The sequence below is a fragment of the Rissa tridactyla genome, chromosome 21, assembly GCF_028500815.1.
Source record: "Rissa tridactyla isolate bRisTri1 chromosome 21, bRisTri1.patW.cur.20221130, whole genome shotgun sequence".
Lineage (NCBI taxonomy): Eukaryota > Metazoa > Chordata > Aves > Charadriiformes > Laridae > Rissa > Rissa tridactyla.
The window spans coordinates 2,215,184-2,235,970 of record NC_071486.1 but is presented as its reverse complement, the minus strand read 5'-3'; the positions used below and the strand labels follow the sequence as shown (position 1 = coordinate 2,235,970).

The 20,787-nt window shown below is 59.7% G+C and overlaps 2 protein-coding genes across 2 annotated transcripts; both read right to left on the bottom strand.

Moving 5' to 3' along the window:
• Positions 1–16: 16 nt before the first annotated feature.
• Positions 17–12,676, bottom strand: RAB44 (RAB44, member RAS oncogene family). The gene is made up of 16 exons (XM_054181572.1): positions 12,525–12,676; positions 10,873–11,098; positions 10,660–10,774; positions 10,266–10,437; positions 9,841–9,984; positions 9,394–9,484; positions 9,176–9,271; positions 8,670–8,857; positions 8,222–8,270; positions 7,807–7,901; positions 3,613–7,298; positions 3,027–3,108; positions 2,581–2,695; positions 1,732–1,833; positions 809–885; positions 17–338 (listed from the first exon to the last, which is right to left on the bottom strand). Exons 2-16 carry the CDS (start codon positions 11,080–11,082, stop codon positions 251–253), a joined length of 5,310 nt encoding a protein of 1,769 aa, XP_054037547.1. The 5' UTR covers positions 11,083–11,098; positions 12,525–12,676; the 3' UTR covers positions 17–250.
• Positions 12,677–15,734: 3,058 nt separating this feature from the next.
• On the bottom strand, positions 15,735–20,425 carry CDKN1A (cyclin dependent kinase inhibitor 1A). Its single transcript, XM_054181551.1, has 3 exons — positions 20,353–20,425; positions 17,640–18,050; positions 15,735–17,097 (listed from the first exon to the last, which is right to left on the bottom strand). The coding sequence occupies exons 2-3, from the start codon at positions 18,040–18,042 to the stop codon at positions 17,033–17,035; spliced, it is 468 nt and encodes a 155-aa protein (XP_054037526.1). The 5' UTR covers positions 18,043–18,050; positions 20,353–20,425; the 3' UTR covers positions 15,735–17,032.
• Positions 20,426–20,787: the final 362 nt, after the last annotated feature.

The following is a 20,787-nucleotide window of genomic DNA, read 5'->3' as shown; positions in this document are numbered from 1 at the left end:
TTTTCTGCCCCCCAACAAGTATTTCGGGGGGCTCGTGTGCTCTGGGATAACAGCAGCAGGTGAGCGGGGACAGGGACTGGTGACAGCCGGCTCCTCCGCAGCGGCTTTTGCTCTCAGCATCCAAGGGACATCAGGCAGGGCCGACACATGGGGAGACGAGGTGGTCCCCCCCCCGGGCTATTTTTATGCTTTTCTGGTTGTCATTGCCATTTCCGATCACAACGGGGAGGCGGGGGGTGGTGTCTGTCCATCACCAGCAACAGCCCTTCTTCTTCTGGGGTGGCTTTGCTACCTCTTTTGCCTCATTTTTTAATTCATCTTCACGAACTTTGAGCGACCTGGGAGAAAAGGAAGCAAATTAGCCGGGTATTCCCCCCCCCTATTTCCCATTGCTTTGCGATTTGTCTTGACGAGCGTTGGTCAAGGAGGCTCAGCAGGGCTGAAAGGAATTAGGAGCCTTCCAGCTCAGCGTGATTGGAGAACCCTGGGCTCTGCTAAAAAACGCCAACCTAAATCAAATCACAGACAGAATTTATTTCAGTCAGCCCAGGGAGAAATCAGCAGCATCCCGAGAAGGGTTTTTATTAATCTCCTTGCAGTGCTGACTGCTCAGGAGACGTCTTGCAGCGCTTCTCTCCAGCTCATCCCGGCCATGCTCACGCTGCTCTCAGTTTTCCCTGCCATTTGGGCAGAGGGAGTCTCAAATGACAGTAACACACCAGCATTTGGAGTTAAAAAAAACCCAACCAAACAAGGAGGGAGGCCATTAAATTCAGGACACCTTGAAAAACCCAAGCACAGGCCTCACCTGATTAAGCTGACCATGGACTCGGAGACGTTGTGGCCCGAGGCAGCGCTGCATTCGTAAAACATGAGCTGATGCTCCTGGAAGACACAGAGCCCGAAGAGAATTGTAATATTCTTGCGTTGGAATAGCTTAATATGGGAGTAAATGGCCAGGGGACAGCCACGGTCAAGGGGAAACAGAAGGACTCAAGGAAACAAACAACTCAATAACTGGTTTACTGGAATGTGAGGGTGAAATCCGGCTTTTTTGGTAGCTACGACATCAACATTTAGTATCAAGGAAAAGGCTGACACTGCAGATGGACCGAGATGGGATGCGCTCCCATTAGTGGGGCGAATACAGAGACATAACTCGACGTTCCCAGGTCTTTTGTGCCTGCCAGTGACAGGTTTGTGAAAGAAAAAGATAAAAATAAAAACAGCATCTAACCCCTTGTCCTGGTGTCTCCATTTGTAAAACCGGTCACTGGATACTGCCCCAAATCCCGTAAACTTTGAAATTAAGTTGGTAAAGGTGTGATTCTTCTCGCCTAATTTTTATTAGCCACCTACATTTGAAGGGATTAATCGTACTTTAAACATTTCACTATCTTTAAAACAGGTAGGGCTTGGTGGGCTTATTATTTATATGATGCTAGGAAGATGCGCAGCACTTCCCAGCAGAGATGAAAGCATTTTAATTCATAGATCCGGTTCCACAAACTGTTTTACTGGGGCGGTGCTGAGTCAAAACTAAAAGGGCAAGGGAAAAGCAGGGTGAAAGATGGGTTCAGAGATCACTTTGCCGAGGCACAAAAGGCGGGTGAAGGGCTTTCACCTTTCCCCAGGTCCTCGGGCTGGTGGCACCACCCTTAGCTGTCCTGGGGTGTAGCTTAACTTGGGGGGACGGCAGGACAGCAGGCTTCAGCAGGGCCATGCACCTACCTTGGCCAAGCGTTCCCCCTCCTTGGTGGGGACCTGTCTCTCTGCGGCACAGTCGGTTTTGTTCCCGAGGAGCAGAATAACGACTCCGTCTTCTGCTCCTTCCTGCGCAATTAGAGATGGGAGGCTCAGGAGCGCGACCGGATCTCCCTCGAATCACAGCCGGCCACGTTGCCTGCAGCATCCTGGAGCACCCTGAGGGATGCCCATGGATTTGGGCCAATGACAAAACCTTAAATCCTTAAGCGCGTTTAACAGCATTTAAGAAAGGGATATTTTTTTCCCCCTTAAATCATCTGTCCTGATCTATTAACAGGGCATAACACCGGGTGAGTCACCTTTGTGTTTGACTTCAGGAACCCTCCAGAAGATGCTCTGGCTGGGATTTACACACACTGAACAAGGCGACATCCCATTTTGTTGCGGCGTTTGTTTGTAAACACGGACTTTGTACTGGACTGGAAATCTCTGCCATGAAGTTTTTTAATAAGACACAAGTTGCCTCCTGTTTCCCGGGACTCAAAGTGGGCTATTCTTGATTTAAAATTGTTATAAAAATAACTTTTAACATTTTCCAGTTTTTAATTTTTAAAAAGGTGATCATTAGCATAACGATGCTATCAACAAATTACCCCAGGGAACACTGCAAAAAATGTGACAATCGTCAGTATCTGAATTTAAAACCTCCAAGAAAAAATATTTTCTAACTAAAGCAAAGCAAAATGCCCTTTACAAAGTTCTTGGTCACCCCCGGACGTCCATCCTTAACCGGTGGCAGAGGTCGGGTGGGGAAATGCTGATCTCAGAGTTCTCAGACCTCGGGACAGAACGAGGTTTTCCAGCTTCACCCACCTGGATGCAGCTCAGCCAGTACCGCGTGTCCGAGAAGGAGTACTCCGACGTGATATCGTACATCACCACGACCCCGTCCGCCTTCCGGAAGAACTGCTTGGTGATGCTGCGGTACCTGTGGGTATTTTAAACGGTCACCAATACGGTCTAAGGACATTTTTGCCTAGGAGCGATCTGAAATCCCAGTGGGAAAGTTAGGAACGCATGTCTACAACAAAAGGCAAAACCCAGATTTTGCTCCCATCCTGATCGTAGAGGCCGTATAAACAGCCTTTATCTTAATTACTTCCCTTATTATGCTTTATCAGATCACACACTGTCCAGAGTCCCTTCTTAAACAACCCCTCCTTTGCTTAGCGAAACAAATAATGTTCATTTCCAGTAAATTACCAGAAAAAGAGAAACCCACAGGTTGGTCTCCTTAAGTGGACAGCACGGCAGCTCACCTTTCTTGACCAGCTGAATCCCACAGGCGGAGGGCAAAGCACTTGTTGTCCACGATGAAGTTTTTGACGTGATAATCCAGTCCTAGGAGACACAAAAAGGGATATTTTGATACTGTAGAGCCCATCCCTGTAACAGAGGATGGATGGAGAGGGCACATGGTGCAAGTGTGGGCTGAGGCTGCAGCTCAAGCAGGCTGGTCCCAAGTGAACCTCCAGCTTCTAGATCTTTTAAGGGCTGGATTTGGGGAAGGGCTCTAATTTCACGATGAGTAAAACCAGTTTGGTTAAGAGAGGAGAAGAGAGCTGAAAGGCAAAGCAGAGGGAAAAGCACTAGGGCCATTGGTATTGCTGCCCTAGAGAGGGCAAGGAGGACCGGCATCGCCTGCTTGTGAGCATCCAGGCGTGTGAAGTTGGTAGTCCTATTTGGTCCTTGGTGACCAAATAGGTTGTATAGATGCTTGGCATGCGCGTGCATGATCATTACATGGCTGTAATGATCACCAGCAGCTTGTGGGGTGGTGGAAAGGGAATCGTGAAAGGTCACCCCAGCGGGTGTGGAGCTGTGCTGGAGCTGGAGGAGACCTACCCACTGTGGCGGTGAGGTGCGGGTTGAAGGTGTCGGCGTGCAAGCGGTACAGGAACGATGTTTTGCCTACGTGGGAGTCCCCGATGAACAGCACGTTGTAGAGGTGGTCTGGGTCCGGGGAGGCCTCAGGAGAACCCCTTGGGGCAGCTCCTGCCCCATCTGCAATCACAGCCCCCGGCTCTCCTGGGCTGGGCTGGGATTTCTGGCTCATTTTCCGCCCAACTTCTTGCTGCTTCTCCCGTTGACCAGTGGTGAGGTCGTCGCCCTTTTCTCCCACGAGCTGCCTCTGAGGCTGCAGGCTGCTGTTGGCTGCATCCCCCAGTGAGCTGTCTCCGAGGACCATCCCCAACTGGTCGTTTCCAGCATCTTCCTGTCGGACCCTCGTATGAAGGGTTGATGCTGGTGGCACCTCTGGTTTTGGAGGCTCAGCAGGTCCGGCAGCTGCTTGTTCTGTTTCCATCACATGCGGCGGCTTCTCCTCCGGCTGCTGGGAAGCAGTGTGAAGCCTCACCTTATCTGCCTGCGCTGAGACCTGCTCCTGAAGCTCGCTTTGGGCTCCCTGTCCCGAAGCGCTTAGCCGCCGCCCATCTGGAACGAGAACATCCTCCTGCATCATCGTTTCCAGCTTTAGTGTGCTGATTTGTACTGGCACCTTGGAGACAGGGGAGGCCAGTGCAGATGCACCGTCATCATGGCCCTGCTTTAGCCCTAAATCCTGAGTTTCGCCTAAACTCGCCCCTGCCTCCAGCCTCTCTCCCTGCACCACTTCCAGACCTTGAGCTCCATCCAGAGGCCCCCCCTCTGCAGCAGCCCGGTCTCCCTGCGGTAATTCCAGTGGCTGGGTGTCCGCCAGGATCTGCCCACCAGGACCAGCAAGCGCTCCCAGCTTTGCTCCCAGAGCAGGACCCTCGGCAGCAGCGGCACGCTCAGGGTACAAAGTGGCCTCAGCTGGAGGGGACGCATGTGCACCAGCAGCTCCCTCCCAGGCATCTGCGGTGTGAGCGGCACACAGACCTGCCATGGAACCAGGCATCTGGCTCTGCTCCTCTTCCCGCATCCCAGCTGCATCCCAGGGTGCCAGATCTGCCTCCGTGCTCCATCCTAGGGTCAGTTTGAGCTTATCTGCTTCTGCAACTGGCTGTGCATTGGCATCGGTGCTTTGAGCCTCCAGCGTGTCCAGGATTTCAGCCTCCTCAGGGGGCTCCACACCTGCACCAGCCCCCTCTCCCTGCCCCACTCCTGCTCCCTGCGGATCCAGCACAGGCTCATGTGGCAGCTCATGTTCCTCCAGCCCTTGTGCCCCATCCTCTGCCTCCTCCCCAAGCTGCACGGCTGCTCCACCCGGCCCTCCCCGTGGGGCTTCTGGGCTGAGACCCCCATGCAGCTTCGTATCTGCCTGGGTGTCCTCTATCTCCAGTTCCACTGACTCTGGTTTATCGGCCTGATCCAGTGGTTCAACATCTGGAGCCAGGCTCCCTCCCTGCTCTGTATCCAGGGAGCTGGCCTCACTCGAGAGCTGCAGATCTATCTCAGTGCTCCCTTCTTGGGTCAGTTTGAGCTCGTCTGCCTCTGCAATTAGCTGCACGTTGGCATCAATGCTCTGGTCCTCCAGCGTGTCCAGGATTTCAGCCTCCTCAGGGGGCTCCACGCCTGCACCAGCCCCCTCTGTCTGCCCCACTCCTGCTCCCTGCGGATCCAGCGCAGGCTTACATGGCAGCTCATGTTCCTCCAGCCCTTGTGCCCCATCCTCTGCCTCCTCCACGTGCTGCAGGGCTGCATGGCATCCCTGGGGGGTTTCAAGGCTGGGACTCCCACACAGCTCCATGTCTGCCTGAGAGTCCCCTGCCTCCATTTCCACTAACTCTGGTTTATCGACCTGATCCAGGGGTTCAACACCTGGAGCCAGGCTCCCTCCCTGCTCTGTCCACAGGGCACCAGCCTTATTCTGGGGCTGCAGATCTGTCTCTGTGCCCCCTCCTGGGGTCAGTTTGAGCTCGTCTGCCTCTGCAATTAGCTGCACGTTGGCATCAGTGCTCTGGTCCTCCAGCGTGTCCAGGATTTCAGCCTCCTCCTGTGGTTGCAGACCTGCACCAGCCCCCTCTCCCTGCCTGATGGTCACTCTGTGGGGCTGAAACACAGGCTCATGTGGCAGCTCATGCTCACCCTGCCCTTGTGCCCCATCCTCTGCCTCCTCCACGTGCTGCAGGGCTGCATGACATCCCTGGGGGGTTTCAAGGCTGGGACCCCCACACAGCTTCATGTCTGCCTGGGAGTCCTCTGCCTCCATTTCCACGAACTCTGGTTTATCGACCTGATCCAGGGGTTCAACACCTGGAGCCAGGCTCCCTCCCTGCTCTGTCCCCGGGAAGCCGGCCTCACCCGGGGGCTGCAGCGCCACCTCCACCTCTGGAAGCAGCTGCATGTTGGCATCGCTGCTCTGGGCCTCCAGCGGTGCCACATCTGGTCCCGCTCCGCCGTCCTGCACCTCGGCGGGTGGCGCAGCCGCCATCACCCCTGCGCCCAGGCTCCCTCCTCTCACTGCTGCCGCTCCCCTCGTGGACTCACCCTGTGGCTGCAGCCCCTCCACATCCCCTTCCTCAGCCCCGGCTCTGCTGCTCCCTCCGTGCTGAGCCTGGGCTGGCAGCTCCTGGGCATCTAAGGTCTGTCCCCAGGGCTGCACCTCGGCACCAACGCGCTCTTCCGCCAGCCTCCCAGGGCCAGGAGCCACTGTCACCTCAGGCGTGACACCATCCCCCTGGGCTGCTCCCATTCGTGCCTCACCTGGGGATGGTGGCTCTGGCTCCAGGCACTCTCCCGGCTTTACTTCAGGTTTCTCGGAGAGCCCCAGTGGTGGATCAGCCTCTTCCCCCAGCCCTACGTTCAGGGGCTGTGCGAGCTCTCCCGGAGCCGCAGCCGGGCCAAGCTCATCCATGGCAAGCCGCCATCCCGCTGCTAGACCTGCGTCCCCAGCTTCAGGTGTCCCCAGACCTGCCTCCAGATTTTCTCCCTGACTTAATGCCGCTTCCTCAGCTTCTCCTGGGGGCTGCGCTTTTTCCCAACCTGTTTTTTTCTGCATCCATCCTTCTACCTCCACCTCCATCAATGCCTGCTCTCCTGCCTCCATGCTCTCTCCCGGTGCTCCTTGTGGATGCTCAGCTGCCTTTAGCATCAGCTCCTTCACACCAGCACCCTTTCCCTGCAGGAATGACATCCTCCATGCCTCCTCTGGGCTCTCTCCCTGCTCTGCCCCCAGCTCCTGAGCCCTGCGGTGCCCGGCTCCCACAGACGCACCAGCCTGTGTCACGTCTGGAGCACGAAGCTCAGCTGTGGCCGGTCCCTCTTGCAGGTCTCCTTCAACTGGCTGGTGACTGATGTGGCTGGGGAGGGTCTTTCGCCCGACTCCGGGGGTTGTGCCGTGGGCTGTGGCTGCCTCCGGCCCTGTTTGGGGCTCAGCATCATCCCGGGGGTGACGGGCAGTATCTGCTGGGGTGGGGGATACTCCCGGTGCCTGTGGCTTCAGCTGTTTGCTCAGAGCCGCTATTGCATCATTCATCTCTCTTAGCAAAGAGCTTTGGTCAGAAAAGCGTTCCTCTTTCAGAAATTCTGGGAAGGGGTCCTCTTCCGCAGAGCTCACTCTCCGCGGGGCTCCCAAAAGGCTTGTGTCTGCCGGCGGCATTTCCCAAACTCTGGAAAGGGCAGAAAAGGGAGGGGGTCAGCCCAGTCCACATGTGAGGCTCCAGCTCCCTCCCGTCCAGCTGGGCTGGCACCAGGAGGGTCCCTCCTCCACCACCTCACCCCGTCCCGCTCCAAACCCAACCGTATTGACACTCCGGGTGTACCGCAGGGCCACACAGGTGGCGGTGAGGGACAGGGGAAAAGGTGATGCATCCCCAGGGAGACAGACCCGGGGCCAAATCCTGCCCAGCAAGTGAACGTGCCTCTTCCCAAGCTCATTACCAGGAATGAAAAAACCAGCTCTTGGCCAGGTACTGCCTGAGCCACAGGAGCGACGCAGGGCAGCGAGCTGGGGTAAGAGGTCTCCTCCCCGGGATGAGAGATGGGTGGGAAAGAAGCAATAGAAGGAGTAAATATCGAGTTTTGCCTGGGGAGGGAGGGGGACTTGGGTGCTCGGTACCGGCTCGCAGATGTCGAGGGCACGAGCTGAAGCAGCAGCTGTTGCCCAGGACCCCTTACACTTGGTAGGTTGCCTTGGCTTTGGGCTCGCCGCTCTGGGACCCCAGCCTGATCCGCATCTCGGAGCGGTGCTTCTCGCTCTTCTCCAGACTCGTCTGCAGCAAACAGGGTGGGAAGAGGAGAGGGGAAAGCTCTTGGCGAGGGAGCGTATCTACCAGAAACGATGCTGAGCTTTCCAGCAGGCATCCAGACGTACCTGCCCGAAATCTTGGGGGTATCAGAACTAAGGTGCTGCTACCCCCTCCCTTCCCAAGCATCCGTAGGGCACCGTGCTGACCCAGTTTGAGAAAGCTTTTAGGGGAGGCGCTGCCCCTGCCGCAGAAGCACCCGGTGCTCTTGGGCTCCCTGACAGTCCCAAACCGAACAGCGCGAGGCCCTGGAGCCCAGACACCCCACCCCGTCCCAGCTGAGGTACCTGTGGGGACAGGGGTATCTCACCGGGCAGCTCTGCCGCTGCTCCGTCCCTGCAAACACAGAGCACAGCGGTCAAAATGGCAATTGCATCCTCTTCACCATGTCCACCCCTGCCCCAGGGTTGTCCCCAGCCCCAAAGGCAGTGATGGGCTGGAGCAGGACAGCAAGACCTACGACCCTTGGATCAGTCCTGGTCGGGTTCTTCTGGGTGAAGGACATCCCCCTCTCTGCCGGCACTGCCCTTGAATGACAGGTTCAGTGCATGGTGGTGACAGTCCTGGGTTTTTTTTCCTGATGTTTTTCACACCAAGCCACGATTAATCTGCACCGTGGAGACCACTGAAGTACCACGATGGCTGAGACCCATCAAACTCATTCCCCATCCTCTCCAACCCCCAGAAGGAAACCACATATGCGCACAGGGATATGGTGGTCACCCAGCTGCTCACCCGGGCTCCTCCGTGCGCTCCCAGACCACCGAAGCCCTTGCTGCCTGTAGCCGCCCCTGGGTCTGCTGGAGCTGCTGGCGGAGATGCTGCAGGTGATCCTCCAGCACCCGGTTGCTCTCCTCCAGCTGCTGGTTTTCGGTGCTGGCGGCTTGTTGTGTGCTGCGGAGGCTGCGGCACCGGGTCTCCAGCTGCGGGATGGCAACCAGGACACTTGCACCCTGCCAGGACCCCCACGAGAACCATGCCAAAGAACGATGGATAACCATCTCCTCTAGACCTGGGGCTGAATTTCCATCCCTCGGGGTGGTGGGTGGGAAACTCAACTTGGACGCTCCGGGATTGGAGGGGAGCATGGGGATGGCAAAGGAGAGGTCCTATGTGACAACCTGCACCAAGGGCTGGTGGGGACAGACTGGGATCAGCTGTGCAACACCGTGTTGCTGCTGCAGGTGCAGCCCAGAGACCCCATACGCACGATGGGGGACCAGGGGTTGAGGCCAGCTCACCTCCATCTGCGCCATGACCAAGCGCTGCACCTCCCTCTCGCTGGCATCCAGCGCTTGCTGCAGCTCCACGCTGTGCTGGTGGCTCCGGGCCATGCTCTGGGATGGCAACAAGGATGTTAGCACCCACTTGCCCACCTGGGAACTGCCACGGGGGTTTGGGGGTGCTGGGTGCCCTCCTGGGGTGGGTGGTAAGGGGAGAGGAGCAGCTGGTGACCCACCTCCTGCTGCAGCTGCTGCTGCTCCTGATGGATCTGCTGCTCCAGCGCCTCGCAGAGCTGCTGCACCTCCTTGTCGTGCTCAGCCACATGCCTGGTGGGGACGGGGTGGGGGCGGTCAGACCCTGCTGCAGCAGGTGCAGGTCCCCGGGACCCCACATGGCCCATGGGATGCGCAGGCTGCAGCAGGTCTGCTCGGAGGGGTTCACCCAGCAAGGACGTGTCCAGCGGTCTGAGTCCGGCACTTCTGTCATCCCGTGTGGGACTGTAGAGGGAGCCCAACCTCAAACATTGGCTCCAAGTGAAACCTTCAGCCACCCATGGAGATGCTGAAAGCACCCAGGTTTCTCCCTCCTCAAGTACGTCTCCACAGCTGGGGTGAGCAGGGGGCCCCATCCCTGTCCCCATCCTTCCCGTCCCATCTCCCTCTGCTGCCCAGGGGTGACTCACTTGTTGAGGGTCACCTCCAAAGCCTTCTTCTTACTCCTGGCTTCTTGGATGCGGTGCCTCATCTTGGCCAGAAAGTCCTCCAGGTTCCCCAGGAGCTGGGGTTCGTCCTGCCGCAGCTTCACCCAGAGCTGCCAGATCTCCTGTCTGCAGGGAGAGGGGCGTTTTGTGGTGAGCATCCCCCCCAAACGCCCCAAAGACGGGCCGGCTATGGGGTCTTGGGACATTTAGCTCACACCATTCGGGATGTGTGGTCCTGAGGGGGACAGATGAGAAGTGGGGTGACCATGGTCCTGTCCTCTACTCCCGTGCTTGGGGCAAAGGCACCTCCGAGCCATTTCTGAGCTCTTTGCCCCAAGTCTTTCCCTGCTTGCACAGCTCTGCCCCATCCTGCAGGACACCCATGGGTGCTGAGCAAGGCGGCTTACTCTTCAGAGACGTTGGCTGTGCCCAGCTGGTCCATGAAGGCAGCAAAGTGTCTCCGCTCCTCGCTGTCCGCTCCCTCCAATGTTGGGCTGGGGAGGACCAAGCGGACCCTCCGGGATGCCGTTTTCCGCCGGCGGTGGTCCCTGGCAGCTTTTTGGGATCTCAGGAACTGCCCTGCCAACAAGACACCCCAAACGCTCAGCGCCCGCCTGGGGCGACAGCAAAGCCCAAACCCCGACACTCCCCACCCCAGGGCTTTGACAAGCGACTTCAGCACAATAGGGGCCGTCACCAGGCAAGCCATGGGCTGAGACCCGGGCATGAGGACACTTCTGGGGCCATCGTGTGCCACCCAGCAGGAAGAGCATTTATTGGAGGCAGCCTGCTGGCACTTACGGAGCCCGGCAGTGAACTCCTCGGTGCTTAACCGCCCGGTGCCGGCAGTGTCCAGCCCATCGAAGACGAGCTCCAGCTCCTCCATGCTGCACGGGAAATCCTCCTCCTGCAATTTCTAAGAACAAAGCAAGTCAGGGGAAAAAAACCTACCCATCATCCAGTCTCCTTCCACCCCTGTGGCATTTGACCTGAGAAGATGTCCCCGTGCCTTACCTGCATGTCCGAGCGGGTGACAAACCCTGCCTGGTCCTTGTCTCGCTCCTTGAAAAAGTCCTGCACCCTCTGTGCGATTTCGGATGCCCATGGTGGCTCCTCACCGGGGCTGGGGGCTGGTGCCGGTGCCTCACCGGAGCCTTCACGCAGCTGCTTGCGCCGGCTGGAGCCCATCCGCCGACCCTTGGTGGCCACCCGGTGCTCGGCCATGGCTCCCGGCTCGGTCCTGCCGAGGGGGAAACCCACGGGTGCTGAGCCTCGGCCGGCTCTCTCCTTGCCGGAGCTCTTTGCTCTGCTGTGGTGGGTCCTCAGAGCAGGATCGAGCTGAAAATTCATTTTGGCTGATGTAAAAGGCCCCCGGGTTTGGCAATAGGAAGAGAAGCGCTTATCTCCGATTGCGTGGTGCTAACGGAGCCTCGACCTGCAGCCAGCAACGGCCGCCCCCACCGGCTGAGAGCCCAGCACCCCCCGGGCAAGCGGCTTCTCCTGCCACTGGCCAAGTGCCCACCCCAAATCTCCCCATGCTCCAGCCCGGCTATGGAGGATGCGCAGGGCACTGGCACCATGGGGGGCTTGAGGGCCACCTGGGAGGTGACACAGCCGGGAGGTGACACCGGCAAAGGACCAGCCAAGGCACTGCTGGAGGTCTGGGTAGAACACGGTGGTTCCACCTGCTTTCTGGGAGCTCAGCAGCAGCTTTTAAAATTCCTCCCCCGGCTTTCACAGCCGTGAGTCACCCCCGGGGAGGCTGCGCGAGACCTCGGGCAGGTTTTCATCACTCCCCCCGGCTTGCGGGGTCTGAGCACGGGACATTCCACCCCCCCCCCCCCCCAACCCTTGTCCCCTCTCCCCATCCTGGGTGGGTGGCGGCGTCACCAACAGCCCCCCCACCGTCCCCAGGAGGGATTGTTCTCTGCATGGCAAAGCCAAAAAACCGAGCAGAGGAAACCACAGCCACGGAGAAGGTGACGCAGAGCTGGGGCCACGCTCGAGCCGGCTTTCCGCTCCCGGTCCAGGGACCCCCCCCCGCACCGACCTGGCTCCAGCCCTCTGCCCCCGTCTTTCTGCAACGTGAAACAGCACTTCTGCTAAATCCCAGGGTGCACCAGAAACATGGGAATAAGCCCCAAAATCAGCCCCTTCAAGCAAGAAGGTCTCGTGGAGTTGCTGGAGGCCCACAGGACACCGGGGGCGGGGGGGTGAGGCGGGGGCAGAAACTGGGTGCTTTTATGGTGGTCCCAGGCTCTAAGACAGCAGAAGTGGGAGCTCTGGGGGGCAGGTGGGGTTGTTTAAGGCATCGAGAAGCCCCCAGTTACCTGCCCCAGCCATGGGGGCACCCACCGCACAAAGCGGGTGCAGAACAAGGATGGGGGCTGGGATGGGAACCGCGCACCCCCCATCCCCGGCTGAGCAGGGCCGTCCCCCCACCCACCAGCATCACCAACTCCCGGCGACCCACCTCCCCTCCAAAACACCCCATGCTGCTCCCAGCCATCGGAAAAGGGCCCCCAGCCACAGTCCCCTCCACGGGCAGGAGAAAACGCCCTCCCCCACCCCCCCTGGTTTACCACCAGTGAGAAACCCCTTTATTTTCCTTGCTTTTCTATTTTTTCAGGTGATGTACGCGCTATCCCCGGAGCAGCAACGCTTACCTTTCCCGTGTGCCAAGAAGAATCCTCAGCTTATGGGTGCCGGGGGCAGCGCGGCTCCCTGTGCCAGGGGGGATGCGGGTCCCACGCCGGGGGTGCTGCTGCCGCCCACCCACCTGCCCCGCGCCCGAGCTCTCATCTTCTCTCTTACTCAAGGCGACTTTTCCGTTTTCGGGTGACACTCAACTGCCGGCGCTCACACGTTTCCTGTTTGCCGCCGTGCAAGCGGGGTGCGGGAAGGGCCCTTCCGCAGGGTCACCGTCCCCCCCAAACCCCGCCGTGTCCCAAAGCGAGGGCACCGCCGGCGCCATCGGGAACCGCGGCACAAGCCCCCGGCCTTCCCTTGTTTGCGGTGGTTCCGGCCAGGGCTGGAAGGTGTTTGGGGCAAAAAAAAAAACATCGGAGAAACAGCAAGTGTTATTTTAAGAGCCCGAATAACCCAAACTACAAGACTACAAGACTAAAAATAACCCAAGCTACACGAATATGTATAACTCACAGATTAACGTATAACTCACAGATGATAATGTCCTGCCAAAGACAGAAAAAACCTGCAACCTCCCCCCCCGCCTCCCCGCGGAGGCTTTTTGGCCCCAGGATTTGGAGATCTCCCTGGCTGTGCTCCTCACATGGATGTTTTCTTTTTTCCCAGGCTCCCGGCTGTATCGTTAATTCAGCTTTAAAGCCAACACCAAACCCACCGACTGCACCCGCTCTGGGCTGCGAGGGGATGGCGGAATTAGGTGGGTGGCACCCATTTTCGCTGCATTTTCACTGCAAATTGGGAAGAGGGCCCAAGCAAGGGAAAAATACTAACTATTGCCTTTAGGTTATAACTAGACTTAACATCCAGGGGCTCCCGGGGCAGGAGCTGTGGGGTGGAGGCCGGTGCTGTGCCCATCTCTCCCGTCCGAGCTGGTTAAATCACTCGCTGGGAACCAGTTGCGCCAGTGCCCTGCCCCATCACACCCACCCGCGCCCAGCCCGGCCCAGCTCGTTTGCTGTTTAACCTAACGAAGCAGCAGCCAGCTCAGGTGCAGCCACTCCTTTTGGGCGTCTGTAGGCACAATTCAAGGCTCAGCTGTTTCCTCTCCGCTCTCCGAGCCGAGCTGGTGCCTGTTATCCCGGGGCTGGGGCAGCCCCACGGCCAGGCTGGGGGCTCCGCTGGCAACCACCACCTCCGAGCTCGCGTTTGTCGCCCTGTCTCGCAACCCCGGAGCTGTTTGCTGCTGCATAAAGACTGAATTTCGGCTTTGCTTTCCCTGAGGATGCATTTCAGGGGGGAAAGCCTAAATGCCCCTGGGAGAGCTCATTGATTCGGGCCCTCTGCCCAGCCTCCAGCTGCAGAGCCGGGGTGAGCACCAGCCCTGGGAGGGTACGATCCGGCCCCACAGCACCAGCGGCCCCTTCCAGCCCCGAGGAGACGGAGACATGGAATCACAGAATGGTCTGGGTTGAAAGGGACCTTAAAGATCATCCAGTGCCACCCCCTGCCCCGGGCAGGGACACCTCCCACCAACCCAGGTTGCTCCAAGCCCCGTCCAACCTGGCCTTGAACCCCTCCAGGGATGGGGCAGCCACAGCTTCTCTGGGCAACCTGGGCCAGAGCTCACAGCAAAGAATTTCTGCCTCAGATCTCATCTCAATCTCCCCTCTTTCAGTGTAAAACCCTTCCCCCTCATCCCATGGCTCCCCTCCCTGCTCCCGAGTCCCACCCCAGCTTTCCTGGAGCCCCTTTAGGGACTGGAAGGGGCTGGAAGGTCTCCCCGGAGCCTTCTCTTCTCCAGGCTGAAGCCCCCCAGCTCTCTCAGCCTGTCCCCACAGCAGAGGGGCTCCAGCCCTCCCAGCATCTCTGGGGCCTCCTCCGGCCCCACTCCAACAGCTCCGTGTCCTTCTGCTGTTGGTGGCCCCAGCGCTGGACGTACCAGCTCCCTCTTGCACAGCAGAGCCAGACCCTGGCTGCCCTCAGAGCACCACAAAGAGGGACGAGAAAATATTTGCTGATTTATTTCTTGCTTCCTCCATCACCACCGCTCCGGACAAACAGGAGGTGACAGCAGAGGGGAGCAGCTGGCAGCAGCCGAGGGGGCTGGAAGGACTGACGTAAGGGGAAAGATTAAAAGGGCTAAATGTGTAGGGCTTGACTCAGCAGCAGCTAAAAGGCTGGGTGATTGTGCTCCGCAAGCATTTCAAGGGGCATCGGCGCCTGTGAGTGTCACCCAACACTATGGGGACAGGCAGATGCCTTAGGGATCCTCGGTTGAACGATGACCCAGGGTTGTCATTGCCATCAATACTTTATTTTCACCTGGATCCTCTGCAAATCAGGTCGTTTATCACATTAACCATAACTTGAGCTCACAGCCCGCAGACAAGCCTTTACTCAGCCCTCGGAGGAAGCAGCTGATGGCAGGGGGGAGGCATCCCTGGCTCCCACCATCAGCCCTGGCATCCAGCAGCTCCAGTCTGTCCCACCTGGGACTCGCTGCTGCATGTGTCCGTCAGCAGTGCCACCACACACTCTTACATGTCCCTGTCCCACACCTTGGGTCACCCTCAACCTGGGACCCATTTAAAAGAGGACTGGAAGACATGACCAGCTTGCCCACGGCTAACGGCCACTTGCCCCACAAGATAGTGCACTGGGGGGGTGGGAGTAGGGGACTGGGGTCACTGTGGAGGAGGAGGACAGGGACCCTCACACAGGGGTCCTGCAGTGACACCCTGCACAGGCAGCAGTGGCTTCTGCCAGGGACACGGTGGCGTCACCAGTCCTGCACCCAGGACCACGGCACAGACGCAGGGTTACACGCGGGGGCTGTGGTGAGGTTTCACCCCTCTCAGCCCTCACACAGCTCCCCCCCCAGCCCCCCGCTGCCATGTTTCATGCTGCAGAGGAGTCACCCAGGGCTGCCACAGCCCCTTCCCACAGCCGGGTTTGTGCCGCAGCCGCCCCTGCTCCCCGCCAGCCCAAGGGCGGCTCCCAGCTCGGGGCTGCACCCCCAGAGTGACCCCCCAACATGACCCCCTAAAGCGACACACACCCACCCCCAAGCCCCCAGAGCCAGGCAGGGACCCAGACCAGAGCATCCTCCTCCCCCCAGCCAGACCCTGCTCCCAGCACAATCATTCCCATCAACCCAGAGACACCAGTTCCCCTACGAGACAAGTCTTTATTCAGAGTTAACATTAACAGACAAACAGGTATTTCCCCTTCCCCTCCCCCCCCGCATAGACTTAATTGCATTTAATTATTATTATTAATTTTTTTTTATAAATAAACATTTAATGCTGGGAACTTGCCAGCTTCACCGACCGCAAAGTGCATCACGGTGCAAGGTGGGGGGTCGATCCCATTCCTTTTCTGCCTGGGACCATCTTGCACCAGTTTCCAGAGTCCAACTCCAGCAGAGGCAGGAGATGAACCCCATCAAAGTGCTGAGACCTGACAGTCTTGAGTCCTTCAAGAGCAGGGACCCATCCTTCAGTGCTGGGACCGAGCAACCTTCGCTCCAGGACATCCCTTGGTCCCAGAGGTGACCGAAGCTGCTCGCTCCACAGAGCCAGGTGAGGGTCTTCTCTCCCCCGGTCCCGAAGGAGAAAAAGTCCAGGAGGAAAACTACAGTTTCTTCTTTCGGTGTCATCCCTGCTGGCGAGCAGGACTCCTTCCTTCCTAGAGCAGTCCAACATGGCCAGAGCAGGCGGCTCCCCAGCCCGGTGTCAGTGTTGAAGGAGGCAGGAACAGGAGGGCAAACCCAACGGCAAGGTAAGAAAGTGGGGTTTTGGGTCAGCAGAGTCCAGGGGAGCCCAAAGCCTCCTAAGGCAGCCTTGGTCCCACAATGAGCTCAGCGCTGGGGACCTCCAGCGGGTTTGTCACTGTCTGCAGCCCATCTGAGGGTGACGGCACCGGTGAGTCACCCGAAGGAAGGGCTGTCCGGGGAAGAGCGCTTCCTCTCCCAGGCAGCCACGGGAAGGAGCTGCCCCCGCGTCGCTCCACTTCCACGCATGGACAAGGGCTTGCCACTGCTGGGTCCATCCCGCTGGGAAGAGGGGCCACCACCATGTGCCAGCAAACGGGGTGTCCTCAGGGTCAGGCTGTCCCAGGGCTCTACGATCCATATCTCTGTCACTTTCTTCAGGATATCTGGTGCCACCAGGTGGCTGGGACACAAGTGTCCTCCATGGCCAGCCGTCAGGCAGGGGAGGGACCACAGCCAGACAGCAGGATGGTGCAAGGACGATGCTTGGCCCCACCAACACAAGGCAGGAGACACACTCTTTCTTCAGTCCTCCTCCATCAGGCTACACGCCTCAACGTGGGCTACTCCTATACATTGCACACAGTGAAGGTCCCTCAGGACCCCAGAGCTACTCATAAATAGGGAACTACAAACTCTACATTGCTTCATACAGACAGCTTACACTGTACAGGGTGGGGGGGAAAAGAGACACCGACACCCCCAGGGCATCGGCAGCTGTCCCCAATGGCAGAGGAGCTGAGCACCACCAGGTCACAGCTTGGGCTTGTCAGGCTTGGGCTTGTCAGGGATGTTCCTCCGCTTGGCGCTGTAGAAGTCTGGAAGGCAGAAAGAGGAGGGTTGGAAAGTGCCTCCAGCCCATCAGGAGCAGCAGGGCAGGAAGAGGGAGGTGTCCCCAGGGAAGCACCTCAAAACCCAGCCCAGGTGGACTCCATTTTAGAACCACCCGCCCAAAGCCAGGCATTGCTGAAGAGCCTGTAGGTCTCCACCATCCCTTCTGTTTGGTCTCACCTGTACTTCCACCCCAGCCCTTGATCTTAGAGGACAGGCTCCAACCACGGGAACTGAGGGTGATGAACTATTTTGGGGCATCTTCAGCTGTAAGACCCACAAACCTGACGCGAGCCCCCTGCCTAACCCCCAGCAACAAAAGGCACCCAGTTCGCAGCCTTTTTTCCCTTGGAAGATGGGCTCTGCTCACCCAGGAGAGAGATGCATGGAGGGTGGTCCCCTCCCCATGCCCAGAAGCCAGGCAGGGTTCTTGCACCCAAGTCCTCTCCATCTGTCCCTTCCAGGAAAGCCATGACACAAGCAGTGCCACCAAGCACGCATGGAGTGACATCAAGCCTCCAGCACTCACCTTTGATGGTGGTCTGCCCACGTTTCAAGCTCTGTGGGGAACCAGCCCTGTAAACCTCCGAGCTCTGCTGAGACCCCTCAGGGCAAATCCTGCCAAGATGGCCCTTGGGAGAGACCTTGTGGACCAGGGAGCTCCCGCTCTCGCTGCCGGTGACCGTGACCAGGCTGTGGACCTCCTGGGGCGGCTGCTCAGCCAGGTAGACCCTCTCCCACTTGAAGTGTCCTTCCAAGGGAGTCTCCGTCTCAAAGTTGAAGTTCCACCGCTGCTGAGCTTCTTCCAGCTGTTGCCTCAACATGTCCTCATAGTCATTCTGGAGCTGGTGGTGGTCCACGGGGCCAAAGAGGTTCCTGCACACCTTACTGCTGCATGGCATCTGCCCGGCCCTGCTCTGAGACAGTGGCATCGTGGTGGCTGGGAGGAGAGCAGAGCGAGTTACTGGGGTGTTGAGCAAGCCACGAGCAAGCCCAAGGGCTGGCACATTGGCTACCAGGGCAAAGCAGGCAGTAGTCAAGGTGGGACAAGCTGGGTTGTGCTCTGGAGATGGGGACCTCCATCTGCCAGCGCTCATCCTGGACTCGGACATTTGGATTTTAGTGGTGTCTCTGGCAGAGGTTTGAGCATGAAACGCGGCCTGGTGCGATGCAGAAGGATGGGGAAGGTGCAGATGTTGACGTTCCCCATTCCTCCTCCAGCAGGTAAAGTCCTGCCGGGAAGTGCATCCGGCGCTTCGACACCACCACCAGCTCCATCCACAACCCTGCCGCGGTCCCACCTCCACGCAGCCACAAGGCAAGTCGGCGGATGGGCAAGTGAAGCAACGAGATATTTTTCTGGCCAGTTTCTCAAGAACCCAGGTCCGGTGGCAAGGGAGCCTTTTAAGCAACTGCAAGAACATGCCACAAGCTTGACCACTTTGTTAACCACCCTCCTTATCTGCAAGAAGCTGTTGGGTAACCGGAGGCAAGAACCTGTTTGTTTGTTTTTATTCAAATCGGTGCCAAAAGCCATGACCTGCACAGTAAGTGGCAAAGCCTCTCCTTCCTCCCCCTTCCACACGCGTGGGGCTCACGGATCCCTCGCACCGCCCGCGGTTACGAGGAACCTTGTTATCAGAGCAAAGCGAACGACGCTCCGGGATTTGACAGCTTTTGGAGCTAAGGCTTGACCCCACTTGGATTAGCCGTGCTCGTTAAATCTGCTTTAAAAAAAAAAATTCACGGAAATAAAATCCCTATGTGCAAGACAGCTTCCTCATTGCCCACCCGCTCTGGGACTCCCAAAGCCGGGACCGCAACAGACCCCCCGCCCCCCCCCCCGGGGTTTGCACCCCCAAGCGTCCCCAGGGACGGGGTGCTCAGCCTCCTGCAGGGAAGATTTCTGCCCAAATTCAGCACCCCCGGCCCCTCCGGATGGCCTGTGCCGCACGACCGAGCATGTCACCGGCACGGCGTGCCCACGGGCGGCTGGAGAGCCACCAGCCTGGGGGCCGGGGGGGGGCCACACTCTGTCCCCGGGGCCACCACGACCCTCCGCCCGGCCCCGCTCCCAACCCAACTCGAGCATCCCCGAGTAAAAATAGCAATCCAGCTTCCTATCTCCTGGCAGAGGGAGCGCATAAACAGGGTGACCTCACTGCAAGGCAAGTCCCAGCATGTCCAGGCAAGCCCTGGCAGGTAGCGGGCAGGGGGCATGTTTCGACGCCCCGACTGGCCACCCTCCGGCCCTCCCGGCTTGTGTCAGGCGCCGACCTCCCCATCCTCGGGCCACCGCCATGGCCCAGGTGCCACCCCAGAGCCCCACGCCTTGAGATAACAGCTTCGCCCTGACTCATGATTGCAGATTGACGGAGCCACCAAATAGGGAAGGACGGGGGCCAGGTCACCGTCCCCTCCCATGGGGCTGGCCGTGCTTTTTGCAGCCTCTCCGAGGTTTCAAGGCTTCCTGAACCCAGCTGGAGAACCCCGGGGTGAGGCAGGTGCGCGGCTGCCTTCACACCTCACCCAGCCCGGCCGGGAGATGAAGACACTCCCGGGGACACCCTCGCCAGCCCCACCTGCGACACCCAGGACCAGTTACACCAGTTGGGGAGCAGGAGGAGGGGGGAGTACCCACACCCGGGGGAGGACGGAGCCGGCAGCCGATGGGACCCCGCGCCAGGTGCCTCCCGGGGCCGGGGGGGGCGAGGCGCCGAGAACGCCCCGCTCACGACACCGATGAGCCCGTGGGGCTTTTCAACCGCGGGGGCTATTCCAGAGCCCTCGGGGGGAGGCGACCGGATCCCAACCCGCCGCCGCCCAGCCCGGGGGGACGGCGGACACACGGGGATGCTCCGCGGCCGCGCCCCGCACCGCGCCCCACCGCCACCGGGGGGCGACCGCAGCCCGGACCGGCGCCCCGCGCCCGGGGAAGGGCGGGGGGGGGGGGGAAGGACAGACTGCGGCGGCTCCGCACATCCCGCCCACCCCCCGGGCTCAACCACCCCCGGCCCCGCCACCGGGAGCGGCCCCGCTCCCTCCCCCGCGCCGGGGACGCGACCACCGGGGCGGAGCCGCCGCCGCCGCCCGCTCCCGCTGCCGCGCCTTCCCCGCTCCCCCGAGCCGGGCACCGGCGCCCTCCCCACGGTGACACTCCCCCCACGGTGTCACCCCCTCCACCGTGTCACACACCACCCCCTCCCCGGGCAGGAGCCACCGGCCGCAGCCGCCGCCCTCACCGTCTCGTCGCGTCTCCCGGCGGCCGGTGCCCGTCGCGTCTCGCCGCGCTTTATACCGGCGCGGGGCGGGGCCTCGCCGCCGCTCCCCGCGTCGCCCGGGATTTCCCTCCCGCCCCAGCCCCGCCCCGCCCCGGGACCCGCCGGTCTGTGTGTGTCGTCCTCCCGCCCCCCCGCCCCGCCATCCCCGTCCCCGGTCCCGGGAGGACGCGCGGTGCCAGCGGGGAGCGGGACCTACCGGGACCCGCCGGTCACCGGGTGCGGGGACCCCCCTTCCCAGGGGATGCAGGGAACCCCCTCAGTAAGGGCTGCGGGGACCCCCCCATCAGGGGGTACAGGGACCCCCTTCCAAGGGGATGCAGGGACACCCCCCCCCAGTTGGGGATGCAGGAATGTCGGCATAAGGGGATAGAGATATCCCGTTTAGGGGATACAGGG